This window comes from Ambystoma mexicanum, chromosome 12 (assembly GCF_040938575.1).
Source record: "Ambystoma mexicanum isolate Mex_15411 chromosome 12, UKY_AmexF1_1, whole genome shotgun sequence".
Lineage (NCBI taxonomy): Eukaryota > Metazoa > Chordata > Amphibia > Caudata > Ambystomatidae > Ambystoma > Ambystoma mexicanum.
The window spans coordinates 981,885,768-981,907,679 of record NC_090936.1 but is presented as its reverse complement, the minus strand read 5'-3'; the positions used below and the strand labels follow the sequence as shown (position 1 = coordinate 981,907,679).

Here is a 21,912-nt window from a genome sequence, read left to right as displayed (position 1 = left end):
TAATATTAGAAACCATGAAACATGGATAGACTGTGTCCTATTGCGCTGGGGAGATAGGAGTATCATGTGCCAGCTGTGTGGTGAGTAGTATGTGGTTAACCCTGATACCACTACATATGCTAGTCAAAGGCGAAAAAACCACTCGCGACATGCGGAGCATCAGTGAAGTGAATCCATGCAGGACACATCACCAAATCTTTGACTCCAATGAGGGAGACGGCTGGCTTTAGCATTATCCATATCATTTAATACTTACTTCAAAGGAACGCTCCAATCTACTCATTGATAACTATAGGAAAAACCGATTTCCCTTGAAAAAGACTTTTTAGTCGAAACACGCGTTGGCTGTTTCTTCTAACTTAAAAACCAGACAATAAACTGGAAAACCAAGCAGTTGAAGACTTTGGGACACTTTGTATCTGGACAATTATTGTGAACTTTACTGGCCAAGCGCGGAGCGCAAGTGGTTTTTTCACCTTTGACTACATTTTAATGTTAGTTTGACTGCCAATGCATATTTCTCATGCAGAAAGTGCAGTCTTTGGCAGGAGAGACTGTCGGCAGGACGTAGGTACATGGAAAGATCATCTGAAAAAAGCTATCCTGGCACTAGGAAGGAAATGTAATGGCATTTTAACCTTTGCAGATAGAGCTGGGAAAAATCTTATTTCCCCAGTGATCGAAATGTATAGAGCACAGGTATTAGCAAGTGATCTGTATGGTGCAGAGATTTGTAGACAAAGCAAGCCTGCAGTAACTGAAAATAATGTTCCGAAAAGGCTGCTATGGGTCCCTAATAGTACACCAAATAAACCACTTCATATGATACTAGGCCACCTGTATATTACGGACCAAATAGCCCTAAAACCAGTCTTATTTTTGTCACATATTTGGTCTTGTGATGCCCTTTTGAGGTATAGGGAAGCCTTGAACGATGTTCTCTCCTTTCAAGGGGGTAGTTCCTTAAGGCGGTTTGGTCATATTAGGGGGTACCTTTACCTACTGAAATCAGAAGATTTTTGGGATATGCCAGAATCCATTAATGGTTGTAGTAGAACATTGTCGCTAATGCCTACACCGATTTGGTCTGAGGAGAATATTTAATTAAATGCTTGCACTTGTCAATGGGATATAAGTGTTTGCATTTTAAACAAAGTTTCACTTTAGAAAAATGTGTGTATCTCATTGAAAATCTAAGCCAGCAAGCTCTGCTTATGAAGATGTAATAAACCTCAGTGGGATGCTAAAAACCCATCTATGTGTGCCATAGTGAAAAGGAGTCCTTGCAGCATTTTCTTTTTTTGTGTGTCCATTCTACTCTGATATTAGGAGTAGGAATTTGAAAAGTTGTATAATGAACAGAAGTTATTACGCTGATTGCTGCGTAAGACATGTTATTTTGCAGTTTCAATTTAGCAAGTGCATGCAAAAGGAGAAAAACGTATTTAAGTATTGCACTATAAGTGGAAAGCTGTTAGATAATATTGGCTCTAGGTTATTGGATACATGAGATACATGAGCCTTGGTATAAAGCGCTCTATAAATAAACAAATCAATCAATCAATCAATCAAATATTGTATCTAAGAATATCTTGAGCATGAGTTTTAGCTTTATTAACTGCTATTTATAATGTTTATGTGCAAATGCTACATTATTAATGATTGTATCTGGAAAATTGTATAATACTTTGTCCACATGTTATGTATTCCATTGGTCGTATTTTAATGTTTGCACGTTGATGGTGCTGATGATGATTATTAAAGTGCACAATGGAGCTTGATATGAGCAATTGCAGCCACCTTGTCAGTAGGTGAAATACGGGAGCTTTGTCAAGATAGGGGGCTCTCCTAAAGCAGAAAGCTAAAGGAAACAACTGCTGAAGTGTGTAAGAGTCTCCAAGCTTTTGAGGACGCTATGGGACTGGGCGTTTGCCCGGCGGACATCAGCAGTGCTGAGCCTCCAGCTCAAGATCCCATTTCTTGGGAGATGAAGTGGATGTGGAGGGTGACAGTGATACCACTTCCAACCATTCCCCCCAGAGCGGGCAGCATAATCTTCCAGTGGTCCCAGAGGTCCCAGAGATCTCACAGGTGCCAGGCCGAAGGCAGGTCCCAAACCGCTGTAAGGACAAGGGTTTCTATTAAATCTAGGTTTAGCCAACCTGCAGGGCATGTAAATGATAGGGAGCTTCTCCTTGAGGAAAATAAATGGGCCTTAGAGGTAGGGAAGCAGAGGGACACTGTAGCTCTGGAGAGACAGAAACAAAGGGCTGATGTGGTGCTGGAAGAGCAGAAACAGTGGGACATTGTGCTCCTGTGCAAGATGGCCATAAAGCAGCAAAGGGAAAAAAGGTGGTCTTCCGATGGGGAAGGGAACACCTCCACTGGTAGCACCCAATGGAAGCCTAGGCACCATATCCCGAAGGATTTATTTGTGAGGTGGGGAAGGACATAATTGATTGGTTTGAGGGACTGGAGCTTGCCATCCTCATTCAATAAGTGGAAGAAGACTTGTGAGGTGCAGCCCTTATGAGCCGTCTACCGATGGCTGGTACTGATGTTATTATTCAGTTTGCACCTGAGGAGAGGTCCATTTATAAGAAAACAAAGATTGCTGCCCTCAAGAAGTTCTGCAAGACCCCCGAGCAGTACGCCAGGAGCTTTAGAGAGCTCACCAAGAAAGGAGGACAAACATTTGAGGCATTTGCTCATCAGTCCTTGAAGTATCTGAATGTACTGGTTACAGGTAACACAGTTGGCATGTGAGACTATCCTTAAGAACTGTGAAATGGAGTTACACCAGCATCTAGTGGACAAGAGTATCACAGACCCAAGGGGGCTTGCAAAGGCTGCTGCTATGTATTTGAGTACTTGAGTCCAAAATAATTCTCAGGCAACTACATCTAAGCCAGATTATAAGGCAGTTGATAAAAGTAAACACAAGGAGGGCAAGAGCACACACTTTCACCCCCTGCCAAGAAAGGGCCCCAAAAGCACAAAGGGAAATCCCCAACATTTGGTTCATCAGCACCCAAAGAAAGAAGGATTGAGGGCACCCCTAGCACTGGGGCACCAACATCCGCAGCCCTAAGAGGCTGGTTTCTATGTGGGGACATGACACACAGGAGAGGAGATCCCACTTGCAAGGGTAGACCCTAGAAAACTGTAAATAGTGCTACCCTCATGGAGGAAAGGTAATGGGTCTCCCACTGAGGCCCCAGTTCCCGCTAACATCGCAATATTGTTAAACCATGTGTTCATAAATTGGAGCAAAGCCCCAGCACTTTGCAATACTGCTGTATCACCGCTGTCCAATTACAGTACAGTGGGTGCGCGAGGACCAGGTTTTTCCTGGTCCTTCCAGGTTAGTTAAGGGATTTGATGGCCTAACCAGATGCCAACTGGTAATAAGAGTTTCGCTGGAGGGGTGAAACCTCTCCGCTGTGCGTCGCTATCAAGGTCACAATTCCAGTGGACTATCTGTTAGGGAATGACAAGCCTGATGCTGAAATCATTGCCACACTCACAAGATCTAGGGCCAGAGAAGCAGCTTGGTTAGCAACTGTCGAGGCTGTGGGTCCAGGGGTCCTACCAGCTGAAGATGGACTGTGGTACTGCCTCGTCGGAATACAGTGTCCACAGAGGGATCTGCTCCTATCGAGAGGACATAGTGGCCACTGAGTTGTCTACTGCAGTGACACCAGATTCAGTGACCCCAGGGTTGGCACAGGCATAGAACGACAACCTGGGGTGGAGGACACAGTAGTCTCAGACCTTGAGGGTCTGCCAGATCTGACACCTGTCCTCAGCTGGAGTCCCCAGCAAAGCAGACCTTCGCCAGGGACAATGCGTCTGTGCAACTAGATCTGCGGGGAGTAGGCAGAGAAACAGGCTCAGGGGGAAACCTGTGGGGGTGTTCAAGGTGTACTGGGAGAATGGTCTTCTGTACTCTGAGGTCACGAATCCTGTGGCAGCGGTCAACTGGAGGTTGGTGGTGACCCAATGTCACAGGATGTTCATACTGGACTTGGCTCATGACAATCCTTTGGCAGGTCACTTAGGAGTGGCAAAGACAGCGACAGGTTGTCCGCCCATTTTTACTGGCCCAGATGGGTGTAAAAATATAGGATGTTGTAAAGTCCTGTCAGACTCTCCAAGCATCTGTTAAGTCTGGCAGGGCAACCAAGGTCCCCTTAACTCCACTACCAGTGGTTAAGGGCTTTTCCAGAGAATTGGCATGGACATTGTGGGTCCTTTGGGTCATCAGATCTATTCAGGAAACCAGCTAGGATGGTTTGGGCAAATTTGGTCTGGCTGCGCCTTGAGAAATGAGTCTGAACTGCTTCTTGATCAGGTGTATGGAAGTCTAAGCCCACTACCCGATTAAAGAAATCATATACACCGATATCAGTGCACATGTCCAGTATGCGTAATTTGTCAATTTGACACAATTTTAAAAAAAAATAAGTTATTGAGCAGATGAAACCATCACATTATAATATGAAGCTAAGTTTATTCAACATCAAAGATGCTCCACAATGGGCAGTTTTTCCCACCGCTGTGGGTTTTAAATCTAGGTGCCTTTTCCCATTGCTGTGTGTTCTGAATCCATATACATTTACCCCACTACTGTGTGTTCTGAATCTGGGTACAGTTTTTCCACTACTGTGAGTTTTGAATCTAGGTGCATTTTCCATCTGCTGTGTGTTCTAAATCTAGGTGCATTTTCCCACTGCTGTGTGTTCTAAATCTAGGTGCACTTTTCTGACTACTGTGAGTTTTGAATCGGGCTTCATGTTTCCAAACTCTAGACAGCATGCCTAACACCGCCCAGATCAGAGCGGCATGCAGGCACCCCAGAAACCTAACTACTGACCTGCCCAGCCAACCCGGACCTTCTTCCTCCTCCAGCTCCCCACCATACACGCAGCTCCTTCTGCTCTCTTCACCACACCCAGTTAAACGATAATCTATCTCCAAAACCAACCCAGCCACCACCCACCCATCCAACATCGATGTAGATCTCGCTCCTCCTAGATCAGAGTTGCACTTCCCATCACCAAGTGCAGCAAAGTCTGCCTTGGCCAACACACCAATCTCAACAGACATCCCCCTCCGCTCGCACTCCTTTGACCGCCCGGACGCCACTAAAGGGATATGGTCTTGTCCACCTCAGGACCCCACACTCTTCTCCTCTGCTCCATCCGAGATCCCAATCCTTGCCCCCTTCCTACTCCACCCAAATCTCCCCTCCCAACCCCAACCATCTTCTAGCGCTCTTTCCCTCTCCCCCAGAACCTCCATTGCCCAGGTGCCGTTTCCATGCCCCATCCTTTCCTCTGTCTCCTCTCCACTCCTCACACCCTCCTGTCCTACAACAACACACCCTGCGATCCTAGCCTGATTAGATCCTACTACTCACCACTCTTCTCCATCATCACGCACACCGACCCCTGCTTTCACCCCCTCACCCCAGATATCGAACCTGCTCTCTTGCATATTCATCAAAGCCAGATTTGTCTCCAAAAACAAATTTAACATCTTGGACTTTATCTCCGACGAAAATCCAGACATCCTCTTCCTCACAGAGTACAGGTTTGCAGACTATTAGGAACCTATTGCACACGAGGCCTTCCCCCCGGGTTCAACCTGATTGTTCAGAACAGTTCCAGCAGAGGGTGGGGGATGGCCATCCTACACAAACACCAGATCCCAGTCCTACTTAAGGACATCTTAGCATGCAGCACAGGTTGCGAATCACTGCTTGTAAAATTCCAACTCCCCACTGCTATCACCTACAGCTTTCTACTCTTATACAGACGTCCTGGCTAGAACAGGAATTTTGTAGATTCCCTCAGTGACGCACTATCGACCACTATAAATCAGCATCCTTCTCTCACCATAGTAGGAGATTTCAACATCTGGTTTGACACTCCCTCAAAACCCTTGACCCGCTCACTGATAACCTAGAAGGCCTCAACCTGACACTACTCATATCACTCCCCACCCACACCACAGGCCACACCTTTGATACAGTATTCTGCACCACAAACCTTATATCCACCCTTCCTCCCACCCTCTTATCTGGACAGATCACTCTGCAATCCTCTTCTCCTTCCTGACCTCCCCTCCCTGACTCCCTCTCCTAGATCACCAGCCTGCCCACTCCAACTACTCCCTCCCACACCCCTCTCTGGAACAAAGCCACCATTAACCCAGATCTAGCCAATTTCCACCTAAACTCATTCCCAGCACTCTCACTCCAGGAAGGTCCCCCCTCCCATTGAACTCTTTGATCACTGGCTCTCCAGCACCCTCATCCCCCTCACTTTGATGAAACGTACCTCTCAGAGACTGGGTCCCAATCCAAAATTACACACAACCCACCAAAAATCTATCAAAACTCTCAAACACAGACTGGAACTGACTTGGAGAATCAACCCCACTCCTCCAAACAAATCCTCTCTTGCAAGATTGCTAATTTCTGATCAGTAGGCCTTTGTCAAAGTCAAAACACAACTTCTATGGGTATTGCATCCTCAACTCTGGCAACCCAAGCAAGAAACTGCACAGAATCATCACAGAATTGAAGATGCCAGGCTGCTCAACCCACTCACACCCAACTCCCAATCTCTATGCAACGCCCTGTCTGAACACTTTCACAATATCGGTATTGATAGACGCTGTGCCATCCTTGCCAAAATAGCACGGATGCCCCTACCCCTTCCCGCTCTCCACCCAATACCAGACGCGCCACCCCCTCTATGCAAGCCTGCTCCTCTTTCTCCCCATCTCATGATCAGAAGGCAACAGTGACAGAGTATACTCCAGGACAGATGGTCTGGTTCATGTAGCCTGTCAAACCCAGTGCTCTTCATGATAAGTGGACTGGGCCCTTTGTGGTGTTTGAGAAGAGGAGTGAGGCTAACTACATCATTGACACAAATACCCCTAGGCAGACGCACAGGGCGTTTCATGTCAACTGGCTAAAGCCTCATTATAGCCGTGATGGCTCTCATGACAGAGGGGACAGATCCCCTCCCGGACTTGCTGCACGCAGAGTCCACTGATTGGGCTCTTGAGGGAGTTCAACTTGCTCCAGACCTGAGTCAACAGCAATTGTGGGACTACAAGCAGCTGCTGGGCCAGTATGCAAGTCCGTTCTCCCTGACTCCAGGCTAAATTGATTGGTGCATCCATGATAGTGACACTGGAAACAGTAAGCCAGTGAAGAGTATAATTCACTGGATGCCTGATAAGGTAAAGGACACCATCAAGGAGGAAGGTTCCAAGATGATGGACTTGGGGGTGATTGAGCCCTCTCACAGCCCCCGGGCTAGCCCAGTGGGACTGATCCCTAAGAAGTCCATTAGTGGGAAAACTGAAGTCTACTTTTGTGTGGACTACAGGGGGCTCAATTCTGTCAATTGGATAGGTGCGCACCCCATACCTCCGACAGATGAGTTGATTGACCGGCTAGGGGCTGCCAAATTCATGTGTACCTTTGACCTTACAGCAGGGTATTGGCAGGTTGGTCTAATGGACAAAGCAAAAGAGAGGTCAGCATTCCCTACACCAGAAGGGCACTACTAGTTTACTGTGATACCTTTTGGTTTACAGAATGCCCCTGCCACCTTTCAGAGGATGGTGAATTGGTCCTATCTGGGTTAGAGAACTCAACAACGTTTCCTGTGTTGATGACGTTGTGGTCTTCAGACATACCTGAGAAGACCATCTATCCCACCTGAAACAGGTGCATCAAGCCATGCAGATGGCTGGCTTGACTATCATGGCATCCGGATGCCAGATAGTGCAGGGTACTGTTAATTCCCTGGGAGACCATGTGGGTGGCGGTAAGAAACAGCCTCTCCAGCCCAAAGTCCAGGCAGTGATGGTTTGGGATATCCCCACTATTCAGGATCAGGTGAGAGCCTTCCTGGACCTCACTGGATACTACCGACCTTTCATAAAGGGTATGTGACTCTTGCCCTTCCCTTGAATGATGTAACCTCCAAGAAGATCACAATACTACAAGATGTCAAAGAAGGTCACTTGGACCTCTACCTGCCAAGACTCCTTCCAGAGCTTGAAGGACAGCCTCTGCCAGGCCCCAGTTTCGAAGATCCCGGATTATGGGCAAGAGCTCATCCTACAGACAGACACTTGCGAGTTCGGAATTGGTTCAGTTTTAGCGCAGCTAAGCTCTGAGTGGGTAGAGCAACCTTGTGCATATCTTATTAGGCACTTGACCAAGCAAGAGCTCAACTAGGCCACAATTGAAAAATATGAATGGTACTTTAAAGGATATGGCGAATTGGTGAGTGAGTTTAATATGATATCTTCTGACAAGTTTTGGTCGACCATTTACGAGGGGGAAATGATGCTATATATTTGGGCAGCCTTTTGTATATGGAAGAGAGCAATTTTTTTTATTTTTAATTGACAACATTTATTGTTTTAATAATATTTGATTAGGTGTTATTTTTACTGGAAGCATCATCAGGTATCAGTCAGTAATTATCAGACAGAATTTATCTAATCTCACAGTTTTTACATAAATTGTTGAATTACATGACTATGAAATACAGGTTTTTAATTATTGTGATTCAGTAATGTATAATTGATTTATATGTGTATATGTTATAGTGTGTAAGGTTTTAACTAACCAATTTCTGCCCTCTAAACTAATAAAAAAATAAAAATAAAGGAGGCCTTTGCAGTTGTGTTGGAAGTTCGTAAGCTGAAAATCTACATTGCTGGGTCTCATTTTACCATCCAAATGGAGCACAGACCTCTGAGGTGGCTTATGACTTTGCAGGGTGAGAATCCCAAGTTGGGCCTAAAGGGTTTGAACGTGGACATCCAACATAAACCTGGGTCACAACACTCATGCAGATGGCCTCAGTAGAGTCTCAACCTATTTTGGCTGGGGTTGGGGGGTGATGATTTGCCATCTGGCAAGAGTGTGAAAGCCCTGCCCTTTTTGGGGTTCTTAATAAATAATTCAGATAATTCCATCTCTGAAAAGGAAATCTGTTAATTTAGATTCCCCTTGTCAAAAGCATAGTGTGTACTTGTGCCTTGCTGCATCAGTTTCCTGATTCGCAGCATCTACTCTACCAGTGGCACAGAGCAGGTGCAGAAGTCACAGGTGCCCTCTTTATAGCTACAGTGACACCCAAGTCTCTTTGAAATATGCACCCCTATTCCAAAAACGACATACCTCTAAAGATGTTGTCCTTGTGGCACATACAACTGTAAATGTAAACCATACCTGAGTTAGGGTATGGTGGCCAGCATATCTCGGTTATGCCAGGCACATTAAATTGATATTGCACATGTGTCAGCCCAGTGGGCCCAGTTCAGCTCTGGAAGGTTTATGTGTATTCCCCCAGACAGGCTGGGCCCTGCCCTACTGGCATGAAGGTAGCCTGGTGGGGTGCCTCTCTTTGTTCCTTGTTAAGGGCAGGTAACACCCTTCTTCCTGGGACAGCCACTCCACGGGAGAAACCAAGAGGCATGCCCATTCACAGAAAGCCAGGCCTCACACCAGAGTGCTACATTTCTAAAGGCCTTTGATCTATTTAGAAGAAGGGGGCAGAGCTAGGATAGCAAGAGAGGGATCTGTTTCGGGAGGATAGCTCAGGGGCAACGTGCTCGCCTTAGATGCAAAACGACACGAAGCAACAAAGGTTCGATCCCCGGGTCCGCGTTTAGAAACCTCTGGGTATTAAGTGCATTATAAGTAACCTATCATATCTGTAGAGTTTTGGGACAGTTCTGCCATCTTGATTCTCTCTGCTTCTCTTTCCTGACCTCTACACTTCCTCTGTCTGGAGCAAAGCACTTGGGGTGTGACATCATAAGGGCAAAGTCCACAAATCTCAAGAGCAGGAATTGGACCCCTAAAGCAGGCTAGCTTTACTCCAATCACCTGGGGGCTTTTGCATACACAAGAAGAGGTCTCCCACCATGTCTTTGAATTATCTGGACTCATCTTGAACCACCCTGAAGATTTCATTGAATGCTGCTGAGAGAGCAGTTCTTTCTAAATTCCTCCAGTTGTGGGGTGAGGGTAGAGGTTCCAATGGCAGAAGCAAGATCTCTCCCCTAACCATCCCCAGGGACCATTTGGAGTGAACAATCCTAATGGACGATATGCCTGCCTCTCTGCCAGCCACCCTGTGCCTAGGACCTCAACCTGCTGCAGGTCCCCCAAAGGTGTGTGCCATCCTCCCCTGTATAGGGGAGACCAGAAAACGGACTGACATTGGCCCTTGAGCACTCACAGCACCTGGAAGCCAGAACATTTGAGATCTCTGTTGTCGACAACGACCTGCTCCGAACCATAAATTGAGCGCACCTCAAGTGGAGGGATCCAGCAGAACTCATCAGCGCTGCCCTTTGGCATGGGTGCTATAATTCAGTGGCAACAAGCTCTTCTTGGAAACAAGACGACGCAGAGCACCACAGGTTCAAATCCCGGGTCCGCGCTTAGAAACCTCATCGGTATTGAGTGTGTTATAAAAAACAATTATAATTAACTAACCCATTGTGCTCTGAACCACCGCTCTACCTCGTTCGCCACCGAACCAGCATTGTTGCCCCGGCTCGAACTACAAAGTTCAGCTTCGTTTCTTTGTCTTGCTCTAGTCTCCGTACGAAACACCAGCTTCTTGTATTATTTATTGATTTCTGCCCCTTGGCCCACCTTTGGGCCCCAGAGACTGGCCAAGTCATTTTTATCCCTTTTTGCAACTTGAAGAAATATCCTTTTGAACATTACAGTCTTTTGAATGCCTTTCTCCCCTTGTATCTTCACCAAGAGTGCTACATCTGTTCTATCTGTGCATATTCTGTGCTTCTTCTAGATTGATGGGCTTTTACAGTGGTTTCTAGTTAGTAAGTATTGTACATGGTGCGTGTAATTAAAAGTATATATTTTTATAGAAACTGGATAGGACATTCCTTTATTTGGGACTGTTATACGTCGCTCTTTGGCTTGCTACTGAACCACATTCACACCCCTCTTAACCTTCCTTCAGCCCACATTACCACAAAAGGCAAAGGAGTTATATTTCTTAACTGTGCCCGTTTTACCTCTATGATTTTGTTGGCTCTTGGTTTGTAGACGTGTGATGGCTAAGTGAGCATTTTAGCTTCTACTCAGTCAATTTGTGACACTTACACTGTTAAAACGCTCATTTTAGGACCAGTAATTCTGATAAGAATAATCCATTCTGTTTCTAGTACTTTGTTGCTATAAGGTTGACGCGATTGTTTGGGGCACTCTGTCCAATGTATCCATCCCAACAGTGAAAACGGTGCAACTGTTCCACTGCCATCTCATTGAATGCAGAGTGGGGAATTCTCCAAAACACTTACATAATGACATTACGACCCCGGCGGTAGAGGGTTAACGGCGCCGGTAGTGCTGCCGGCACCGTTAACCCTCTACCGCTTCATTACGAGGTCTGTTTGAGGGTCCCGCTAAGGACGTCTGGTAAAACCAGGCGTCCTTAGCGGGACTTGCTAGCAGACCAGGATGCTGACAACAGGCCTGTCATTAACAGGCCCGTTGTTAGCATCCTCCCCATTCCCATTGAGTCCTATGGGGGCTCAAATGGGAATGGGGGTGTACTGGGTCCGGGTCCCGGGAAAGGGTATTACCGGGCCCTCCAAGGTCAGAATGGCCCGGTAATTCCCCATTCCAGGAACCCGGACCTGGTACCCGGTATGGGGGTAGCCATGCCGCTAAAAGCAGCATGGCTACCTCCATACTCGTAATGAGGCCCATTGTCCTTTCAAAGAAAGGAAAGTCAGCCAGCCATAGACTGTTCATCACATGAATGGTCAAAATTCAAACTATTAACTTTTACGGAAACACCTGGTCACAGCTCTGCTCAGTCACCAACACCTCAGACTGCTGGCCTATCATCCCCAGCCAATGGGCATACTGCTCCAAGTGGCATACTTGCCAACCTAACACATTTGCTTTGGGGGGAATTAAACTGTTTGCTCCAGCTCCACTGATACCTTTCGGGACTAGACAAGCTGCTTTGAAAAGGTGACATGGAGAGCCGTTGGGGTAGTCACATAAATGTGGCAATGTGCTTTCTTTCTCTAGGGTATGCTACTCCATTTTGTGCTCATTGTAGGCGATTTAAAGTAAATTGATATTGTTCCTAAAAAAACATATCCCCAATATCGGGGCTTTGAATAACTAGCCGTTCTTATCTCACTCGCCACAGGCTCATTCACAAGCAAGTCATTACATCCCTTTTCCTCAGCCAGTTACTGTAGTGCCCTACTTCTCTTCACACTCATTTCCAGTCAGTCACTGAACTTTCGCCAACTTTGTTGCTACACTGAACCCTCTTTGCAATCTTGTCGCCTCAGTCGCCATACGCTCCTCCCTTCAATCTCATCATCTAGACTATAGTGCACCCATTCCAGTGACCAAGAGGTCACCCCACAGCACATACCTTGCGTGAAGTAGTGAACCTTGTACTTGCCATGGCGTAAAGCAAATACCCCTTGCGTCTCATTTGGGGCTGTCGGATAGTAGAACATGGTCTTCCTCCGACTCTGTGGAAACCAAAGAATGCACGGCACAAAAATCAGGAAAGGTGACTCAGAACAGCAGCAGCTCATTTCAGTGACACTAACATTCATAGTACAAGAATCAAGACAGAGTGCTGAAAACAGCAAGAGTGTGCTGAAAGGACTGGGTAGGAACACCACTAAAAAGAGGGGTGCGATAATAAATGTTTACAAAGTGTGGGATTCATTTTATTATATAATCCAACAGGGAAGCACCAAAAAAGGGCATGATATTAGAACAGACAGTGCTACGTGGGGGGCATGCTAGGTGGGGGGCATGCCTGTGAAAGAAGGTCCAATACCCAGCAGAAAGTCAGGTGTCACGTGGAGTGTACTGAGCTGAAGACAGTGAAAAGCAAAGCAGATTAACAAAGGCAAAGCCTGAGGGGTAGGGATAGAAGGAAGCCGTGGGGGTGGATCTCCCACCGAAACAGGACAGAAAGAAGGGAGAAGGAGATTGATGGTGGTAAGAGGCTGGTGTCCCTTTTTTCAACAAAAGAGTATAAAAATAAGGTAGAACGAGAAGGAGGAACAGGCAAGTCTGGGACGGTGAAGGTAGCAAGTACAATGGGGCGATCTTTAAAAAGAAGTACAACAGATGCATTTGGAAAAGCATATTGTCACAACTTAATGCAGAAAAGTACCAGCCAAAGCAGGAGAACAGACACCAGTTAAAACACAATGTCAACAGTTTTGACATAGAAAATGTATTTGCCAGGCACTGCCATAGTGGTTTTAACTGGCCATCAGTGGTAGCAGCTGCAAAATGGTGTGAATACCTGGGCTTGAAATAGCAGTTCCTGGCAAATGGCTATACTTGAAACAAGCATTGGCAAAAAGACAGTATTTTTGGCTAGTACATAAAAGAATTTCAGTGAAGGATATGGACAGAGCTTATATATTGAGTGGCTGAAGGCAGGCCTGGTTAAGACATTTGTATTACTCTAGCAGCGCTTTACAATTCCAATTAAGCCATTAACTCTAAGACTGCTTTAAAAAACACTGACAGGCACTTCAAGCACAAGGTTTGATGGTAAGGCTTTGTAACAGTAGCACAAAGACATCCCGGGAGGATGTGTTTTAGATGGAGAGCGGCAGGAAGTGGGTGGGAATGTCCATAGGAATTAGCATGGCCATGGGCAGCCAACATGTAGGTAAATAACTAAACAATACCTACAAGCGTTGTGCCCCTCCTCATTTGCCATTTCTTCCAAGTTGTAGCTGAGTGCAATATTTTCAGCTTTTAGGTGGTGCTATAGCTAAAACAAAAAAATTGTGATCTGAAGAACAAAGCCCTGATTTGAAACAGGTCAACTTAAAATAAAAGACGATACTCTTGTCATGTGTTATCACCCATTCTGCCCTCTGGGTAAGGAAGCAACAGATGAGATTCCATGACATGCTATAATTCCCCTCAGAAGCAAACTAGCATAGGTCTGACAAGGTACAGTTAGTAGAACATAGTGCCTTGATGCTATTAAATGTGTAATGTGCTGTGCCCTTAAAGAGCAGGTTAACAAGATGTATTTAGAATAGAATTATAGTGCCTTGAATAGCAGGAAACACATACAAATGCTAGATCCCTGAATTAACCTGTATTTGCTTATATTTGCACAACGATCTCTCAAGTGAAATATGTGTTTTTAGGGTACTTTTTCACCTATGAATGAATGAGTTCTAAATACATATTTAGTTCTGCATAGAATCCTATAGCTTGCGGATTGAGCCGGCAAGGGGTACTAGCAACTTTGTTTCAATTCCCCATAAAAAGGACTAGAACAGCAGTTCTCTATGTGTGCACTGTGCAAAGGGTCTTGTACTTTGTACATACAAGCATTTGGCGTGCTATGATAACATGATGACAGCACTAGTCGCCAGGGGGGCAGGGCTAGGGACTGATATAGCAAAGAGATCGTTGTTTTGAAGCTTCTTGTTCCAAGAAAGATTATACTGGTCACAGATAACATGGCCTCAGACACGTTGGGCACTTTCTGCTGCAGATTGATAACCAGACAGACAATACAAGTATTTTGCGTGTGACAGATATGTCACTGTGCATTGAAATTTGTTTACTCCGGCATTAAGCTGAAGGGGTCGTACTAATTAGGTTGTTGATACACATCACACCTTAGGGCAGGACTTTAACATCCCTGCAACATAGATCTGCATTAGACCCACACAACCCAGGGAGACTGTCAACAAAGTAACATGCAAGTATAATAATTAGTGGGTTTCCATTTAGAATGTATACATATGCCATGTAAACCTGTAAGGGGGAGAGGGGTGATCAGATGGGACAAGCGAGTCATTGCTGCCAGATGGTCCTGTCACAACTGACAGGTCACAGCCACAGGGGATGCCCTGTCTCATTTAGAAAGCAGGTATCCTATATGTTACATAGCTGGGGAATATCTTATCTTATAGATGTGCTCTTGCTTTGTATTACATTTTTTGAGGTGGATGACTGATTCTTTTAACACTGTGTTTTCATTATTGCATTTCACTCTTGCAAAGAGATGTTATGATGTATGCTTTTGTTTAGTTTCAGTTTACATACCTAGCATTGGCAGGTTTTTCTTTTAACTTAGTTGGGTTTGAAGCTTTGGCTTTTGAACAACTGTGGTATGCCCATCTGGGTATAAACAGAGCAGCTTTGTTTCTTTTTCTTGAAAATCGGTTCCTTGCAGCCCCTGCTCATGTATGTGAATTGATAGAAAAATGACCTATTTACCCTGCAAGGGGGTTGATTTGATTTGTTGGAGCAAACTAAGGGATATTATATTTTGCAAAATAAAAAAGCATTCTTTTTTTTCCAAAAGTCATTTTTGACTCAATGTGCAAATGATGAGCTAATGTATTATGCTATTCTGTTTGTTCTTCTCTATCCCTTTCTAAAATGCACGTGAAATAACACTTTAAGAAGGTTTAAGGGTTGTATAAAATATGTTTATGTGAGAGGGTTAAAGAAGGGCACCTGTCTTGAGTTCCTATGAGGTGAATCCCAATCAATCAGTAATCCCATGGTAGCAGAACATAAAATGGTGGTGTACTCAGAAGGAGAGACATCTTCGGGGGTCTGAGCCAACGACCATGTGCTACTGTGTCGCATAAAAGGTGTTAGGCCTTTACTGTCCGCTGAGCTACAGGTGTGGGGGGGGGGTTCCTCCCATTTAAAGGCTGGCATTCTTAAGTCTAGCCTGGTAGTTATAAGGAACATGCGACACGTTGAAGAAACAAACAAAAACATTGCTGACTGAAGGGAGAGAAAAGGTACACCAAAGAGTCAAGAAGTGAGATCAGACAGATGCACTTATTACAGGGATAGTAATAGCATAGCAGATAGAGAGGACAGCAGAACTGGCTGCTAAAACTGCAAGGAGAGTACAAACAGCACAGGACTTATGGAGGAGACTAAAACACACTCACAGAAACAATAGTGTGGCACAAAACAACATGGCTGGTTGCAGAGATCTTGAAAAGACCTAGTACCATGTCCTTTACCAGTGACGGTGGCCGGGTGACTGAAGAGCTGGAAAACCTTTGAGCCAGAGAGAAAGTAGTCTTTGGAGTTTAGGGAAGGCCCCTGCCTCGCCATTCCTGTATTTGAAATAGTGGCTCAGATGCAGCTCTTGATCTGCTGAATTCCTGCTTCTCACTATGCGTGTTGCTTTCCTGAGCTAGATGAGGCTGGAAGCTTTGGAGTGTGGCCAGAAAGGGCAGGATCTTTTCTTCTGGAAAAGGCTTTGTAACCATAATGTGTTTTGGATATACAGATTTAGAGCATCAGCAGCAAAATAGAACCATGGTTGTCAATTGGTGGGTTCATTGGGGCAGCAGCTGCTAAAACAGACAGTACCTCGGGGACCCCCTGACAGCTAGGACTGTAAGGCTCTTGAAGTATGAAGCATAATGTAGACAGAAAACCGCATAGAAAGCATTTTTTTTAAACCAAAGTCTTTGCACAAAATGCTAGAATACACTGCTTTATTTAAATCCAATTTTCAATGACACTCAGGGATCAGCAGAAATGTCAATGGTTAAATTGTAGCCATAGCTTAGTTTGTCTTTAACATTCATTTTCACACATTAATTTAACACAACGCAACAACTAATAGCATGTAGCTAATTCCCAAAGATGGTTATGTAAATAGTGATGTAACCTAACTGTTGATAACAGAACCTCCTATTGTCCCTAGCCTATTTCATTCTTTGCATTCTATCACCTGTAGGTGAGCACTGAAAATAGAAAACATGAATTACATGTACCAGCATGGCAAGAGACAAAAATATAAAAGAAAAGGGAGGTCTTTCACACTGGACATGTAACATCGAGGTATGCCAACATTTATTCATATTGATTATTGGTTTAGTAAGGAAAGAAGTGTGAGGGGTCAGTAATGCGAGGCGGACAGTTTGTAGTTTTATCAGTATTTGACATTTTATTTTAAACGAAAAATGTAAAGAAAACCTAACTAAGCCTACTCTATGAGGGAATTCCCAACCTATTCTAGGATCTAAGGGAAAATCTCCTAGCATACACAAAACTGGCCCTCACACTAAACAACAAAACAGTCAAAACAAACCGTAAACAACATAAATAAAAGATGACCTAATAACCAGTGTCTTGGATAACTTCTACTTGTCCTAGGTAGATATCGTTCCCCAGGAATGTCCAAAGTCAATTTCTTTCAAAGAAAAGTAAAGTCTTAAATCAGTTCTTGAAAGGTTCAAAAGAAACAAAAGTTCACCCAAACAAAAATCCACTGGTAAAAGTTCCTTCTTCGTTTGTTGAAAATCTCCCCCTTCCAATCTCCACAAAGAAAACAGCACCGATGGTAATACTGGATACCTCCTTCCAGGATAGAATTGACAAAGTTCAAAACAAAAGTACCACTTCTGCTTCAACAACCTCAGCAGCTTCTTTAAAATAACTAGTCAGGGCGTTTTTTCTAAGGTGGTTGCTTTCTCCTTGACAGCCCCCTTCTGAAAATGGTACTGTGAAAACAGGCCCCTTTGTTTCACAGTCTATGTTTCGAATGTAGTTGAAGAAGTAGTAAAGTGTTCTCACAATATTATAGACAACCACAGTTTTATTGGTTCTGCTACAACTTGAAACTTTAAGAATTTATCAGGCAACTTAGACCAGTCTCCTCGACCTCTACATGTAGGCAAGGCACTCTTCTTTCATAAACCATAAGAAAGGGTAGCCTATTTGCCTCTTCGGTCTGCCTTACAGCTACCACCAGAAACTGTCTTGAGTGCTAGACTGCTTCTCTCTCTCTCAACTTTAACAATCTCAGCTTCACAGATTGTTGATAAGTACTTTTCACAAGATCCCAGCTCCCTTCCCCAGCGTCATACAAACAGTAAATACCCCAAATCTTTATTGCCACTCGTCCATCCTTGGATAACCTTGTCACCCTTGTATCAGAGGACTCTAGATTCATAACAGCTTCAACAACTTCAAAACATTGGTGTTTAGAACTTAATAGGGCTGGTTACACTTTAGAAAAGATTGGCCTACTTGCTTGGGTAATGCTTGTATGTCTCATGACTTCAGCAACTTCTACAACTACAAAGTATTTGTTCTGAATGTTACAAAAGTCAGGTTTCACTAGAGAAACTAAATTAGGTACACACAACCACTCTTTGATGATGAATTTCAACCTAAAGACTTGCGTTCCCTTTTTTCCATATAGAGTTCAACTTCAACGCAGATCAGGAATCACAATTAACTATTCGTGACCTTTCTTTAATGTTAGTATGCTTGTAACAATTCGGGAACGTCAGCTGCTACTTCTCAAGTGATTAAAATTAACGGTCTCTCCCTTAAAAGGAGACATGTAAACACTCTGGTAATGGTTTAAGTACAACAATGGAAATCAAAAGGCTTTTCTTTAACGGGAGGACTTTAACTTGTGCTCAACACATGCAGGATACAATTCCTTTGTTGTGCAGACGTCCTACGGCAACAAACAAATTTTACTCGCTCCCACTTCTATGCAAGTGTTCATATAGCTGGTTGCAGTTAGGGGGGTGTGGCCATGCTGTAAGGACAGGCTCCCGCAGAGCTCCGTTCAGAGATCCTTGCAAATCGAGCTAATATCGCTATAACTGGTCTGCAAACTTAAAAAATCGAACAACATCGAAGGGGAACCGATTACCGACACTCGATCCAGCTCCTGGGGCGAACCGGGGCAGGGAAGGCTGAAAACGCGAAGCTGGACGCTGAGCCCCTGGGATCCCACAAGACGGCGGCGCCCACTGCGGAATAAGAACGAAGCTACGGAGGCCTAAATTACCTTGCGGAGTGCGCCAACAAAGGACTCTTTCCCACACTGAAGCCGATGGGGCAGGCCACTCGTTCCCCAGCTGCGGAGAAACCACAGGGACTGAAATTCGAGCCCAGCGATACTGGCGCCGAAGGCACTCCGGGGAGCCGTCGCCGCAGGAGGAACGAGGACCGGAGTGACGCACTCGGGGTGCAGTCGAACGGAGCTGATGGGAAGATCGTAGAAACAGCGGGCGCAGTGTGCCAGCATATAACACAGTAAGTGAGGCGGAAAAGAACCAGGGACTCCCCCCACCACTCAGATTTGGGGCACGGGTGCGGGTGCGCAATGGACCCCACCCCACACGGCCAACCAATAAGCGGGGGTGGCTCACTCGACCCACGGACCCGCTACCCTCCGCCCAAAGACACGGAGACCATAACGCAAACTAAGAGCTGCAGGGAAGGCCCGCACAGCTTGCGGAACCGGATCAGGCATAAGAGACTGTGGGACCGGACACCGGGGATGTCTCCCCCCAAAAATAAACCAAAATTGGTTATGATGGATTCCTTCAAGACAGTCAGGCCCCAAAGACAACCACAACATGACCGGGAGACCTCGGAAGAGCCGCCTCAACAACAAGAAGAGGACCTCAAACACACGCAAGTCCTGCAGGCAATAGCGGCCCTCCGCACATCAGTCGAAGGGAAGATAGAGGAGGTGAAATCGGACATACAGCTCATGCGTCAGGACGCCCGAAAACCTAACTGAAAGGGTCACGGCGATAGAAACTACCCTGCAAGACGACGTGGAGAGTACCCAAGATCTAAAGATAAAAGTCCAGGACTTGGAACAAAAAGTGGCAAGGCTGGAGGCGCGCTCCGAGGATGCCGATGGTCGAGCCCGCCGAAATATCATTCGCATACTAGGGGTTCCAGAAGACTTGGAAGGCCCAGACCCCACATAATTTATCGAAATTGGTCCAGGAAACCTCACCCAGGGGTTCTCCGTTGAAAGAGCCCACAGATCTCTCCAGAAACGCCCTCCACCCGGCTCACACCCACGCCCAATCATTGCCAAAATTTTAAACTTTTGTGACCGGGAAACTATATTGCGGTATTCCAGAGAAGGTGGAGGATCAAGAGGAAAGACTCGACGATAGTCATGTACCCAGATTATACCCCCACAGTGCAACGAGCAAGGAACTCCTTCATCCCAATAAAAGCACAATTACGAAAGCTCAACCTAAAATACATGTTGCTCTACCCGTTGCGCCTCAAAATTCTGTACAAAGTATGAGTGATATTTCTGGAGACCCCAGCCGCAGCAAACATGTGGCTCCAACATAATAACCTGGCTGATGGCAAGGAGGAACCACCAGACCTGGGCTGACTACGCACCTGCCATGGCAAGGAGAGCAAAGCGATTCCCCCACACGAATACAGACAGCAGACAGTCATACTACAATTGAGTCCTACTGAGATGTAAGCCAGATCGGACAGGAGCTCGGAGGACGACACGAAATAAAAGAAAGGCGACCCACCTCACCGGAATTTGTGCAGGCAATCCGCCTACACACCACCTGATCCAGAAGGCCAGGAGTGGCCTGGAAGGCTCGGGATCCCCTGAGCGCTGCCAGTTGAAAGCAACTGCTAGGGGCAGTTCGAGTTGTTTTTTGTTTGTTTTCCCCATTCACACAATGGGAGTTACTCAAGTTAAAAAGTCCCCAACAGGTGTAAGAGGTGGTGCCGGGAAGGACGGGCACGGAGGGAAGAAGCCAAAAAGGGGTGAGCGAACGGAAGAGGTTGGCGGTTGCTGGACTGAAGCAGCGGAAATCCTATTAACCCACCATGGCAACTAGAATAAAAATAATGACTTGGAACGTGAGGGGCTTGGGAACTTACCTACGCCGGAACAGAATCAAGTCCTACTTGAACAGAAAGGGAGTGCAAATAGCACTGTTGCAGGAGACACATTGCATGGCGGACTCTCTAGCCAAATTAGGCGAGCATTTGGGAGGACAAGGAATTGGAACCACCTACTCCAAATATGCCAGAGGAGTATACACCTGGATTCACTCCCAACTCCCATTTCACTTTATTAAGTCTGAGATAGATCCGGAAGGCAGGTTTGCGATACTGTGGGGCTGACTAGAACAGGAAGAGGTATGTATAGTGAACTCCTACCTTCCCAACACTAATATTCTGGCACATCTGAACTCAATGTATCCCAAAATTGCCCCATACAGGCACGGCATCTTTTTTTGTGCAGGGGACTTCAACTGTGTACGAGATCCCAACCTTGATAGGTCCCAGCCCCACCTGAAAGGTCCCTCAGCAGCCACGGTAGCCTTATCCCTAACAATAGACGGACTAGATCTTGCTGACACATGGAGGAAGCAGCACCCCAACGCCCGGGGATACTCGAACTTCTCCCCACATGACCTTCATACGAGGTTAGATTACGTTTTCATTAGCAAAGAACACCTGTCACAAATAGATAGTGCACAACATCTAGGGAGAACCATCTCAGACCACTGGCCACTTCTAGTAGAATGGAACCACACTGGCCCTAGACCCCCTATCCCTATGTGGAGAATGCCGACTGACGCCCTGGGTGATCTGGCATTCAGGGAGGAGCTGCACGACTTCATAGATAACTTTATAGAGGTAAATACCGGAAGTGTCGACCACCTGAGCATGATGTGGGACGCCCTAAAAGTAGTGATAAGGGGGGAAACTATAACAAAAGCAGGAGGTATTAGAAAACAGCTGCGAGGCGAACTAAACCAGTGGGAGCAAGAGATTGAGTAATTTGAGGCCACCCCGGTGAACACTCACCAGAGAGAGGACACCCTCAAAGCACTTAGAGTTAAATGCACATTGGCATGGGACAGACTAGCTAAATTTGACTACACCACCAAGACTAACAGAGCACACACAGAAGCTGACAGGCCGAGTAGAATGCTGGCCTTGCTGTGCAAGAAAGAACACCCCAGGTACACAATCACCAAGATACAGGATGCAGAGGGCAATGA

The 21,912-nt window shown here is 45.7% G+C and overlaps 1 protein-coding gene across 1 annotated transcript in view; it reads right to left on the bottom strand.

The window, feature by feature from the left end:
* Positions 1–21,912, bottom strand: part of LOC138514699 (arylsulfatase A-like) — a 186,460-nt gene that overhangs the window by 77,083 nt on the left and 87,465 nt on the right. Inside the window, exon 7 of the mRNA XM_069630110.1 lies at positions 12,486–12,588. Within this exon, the coding sequence (XP_069486211.1) occupies positions 12,486–12,588 (103 nt within the window). The remainder of the gene's footprint in view (positions 1–12,485; positions 12,589–21,912) is intronic.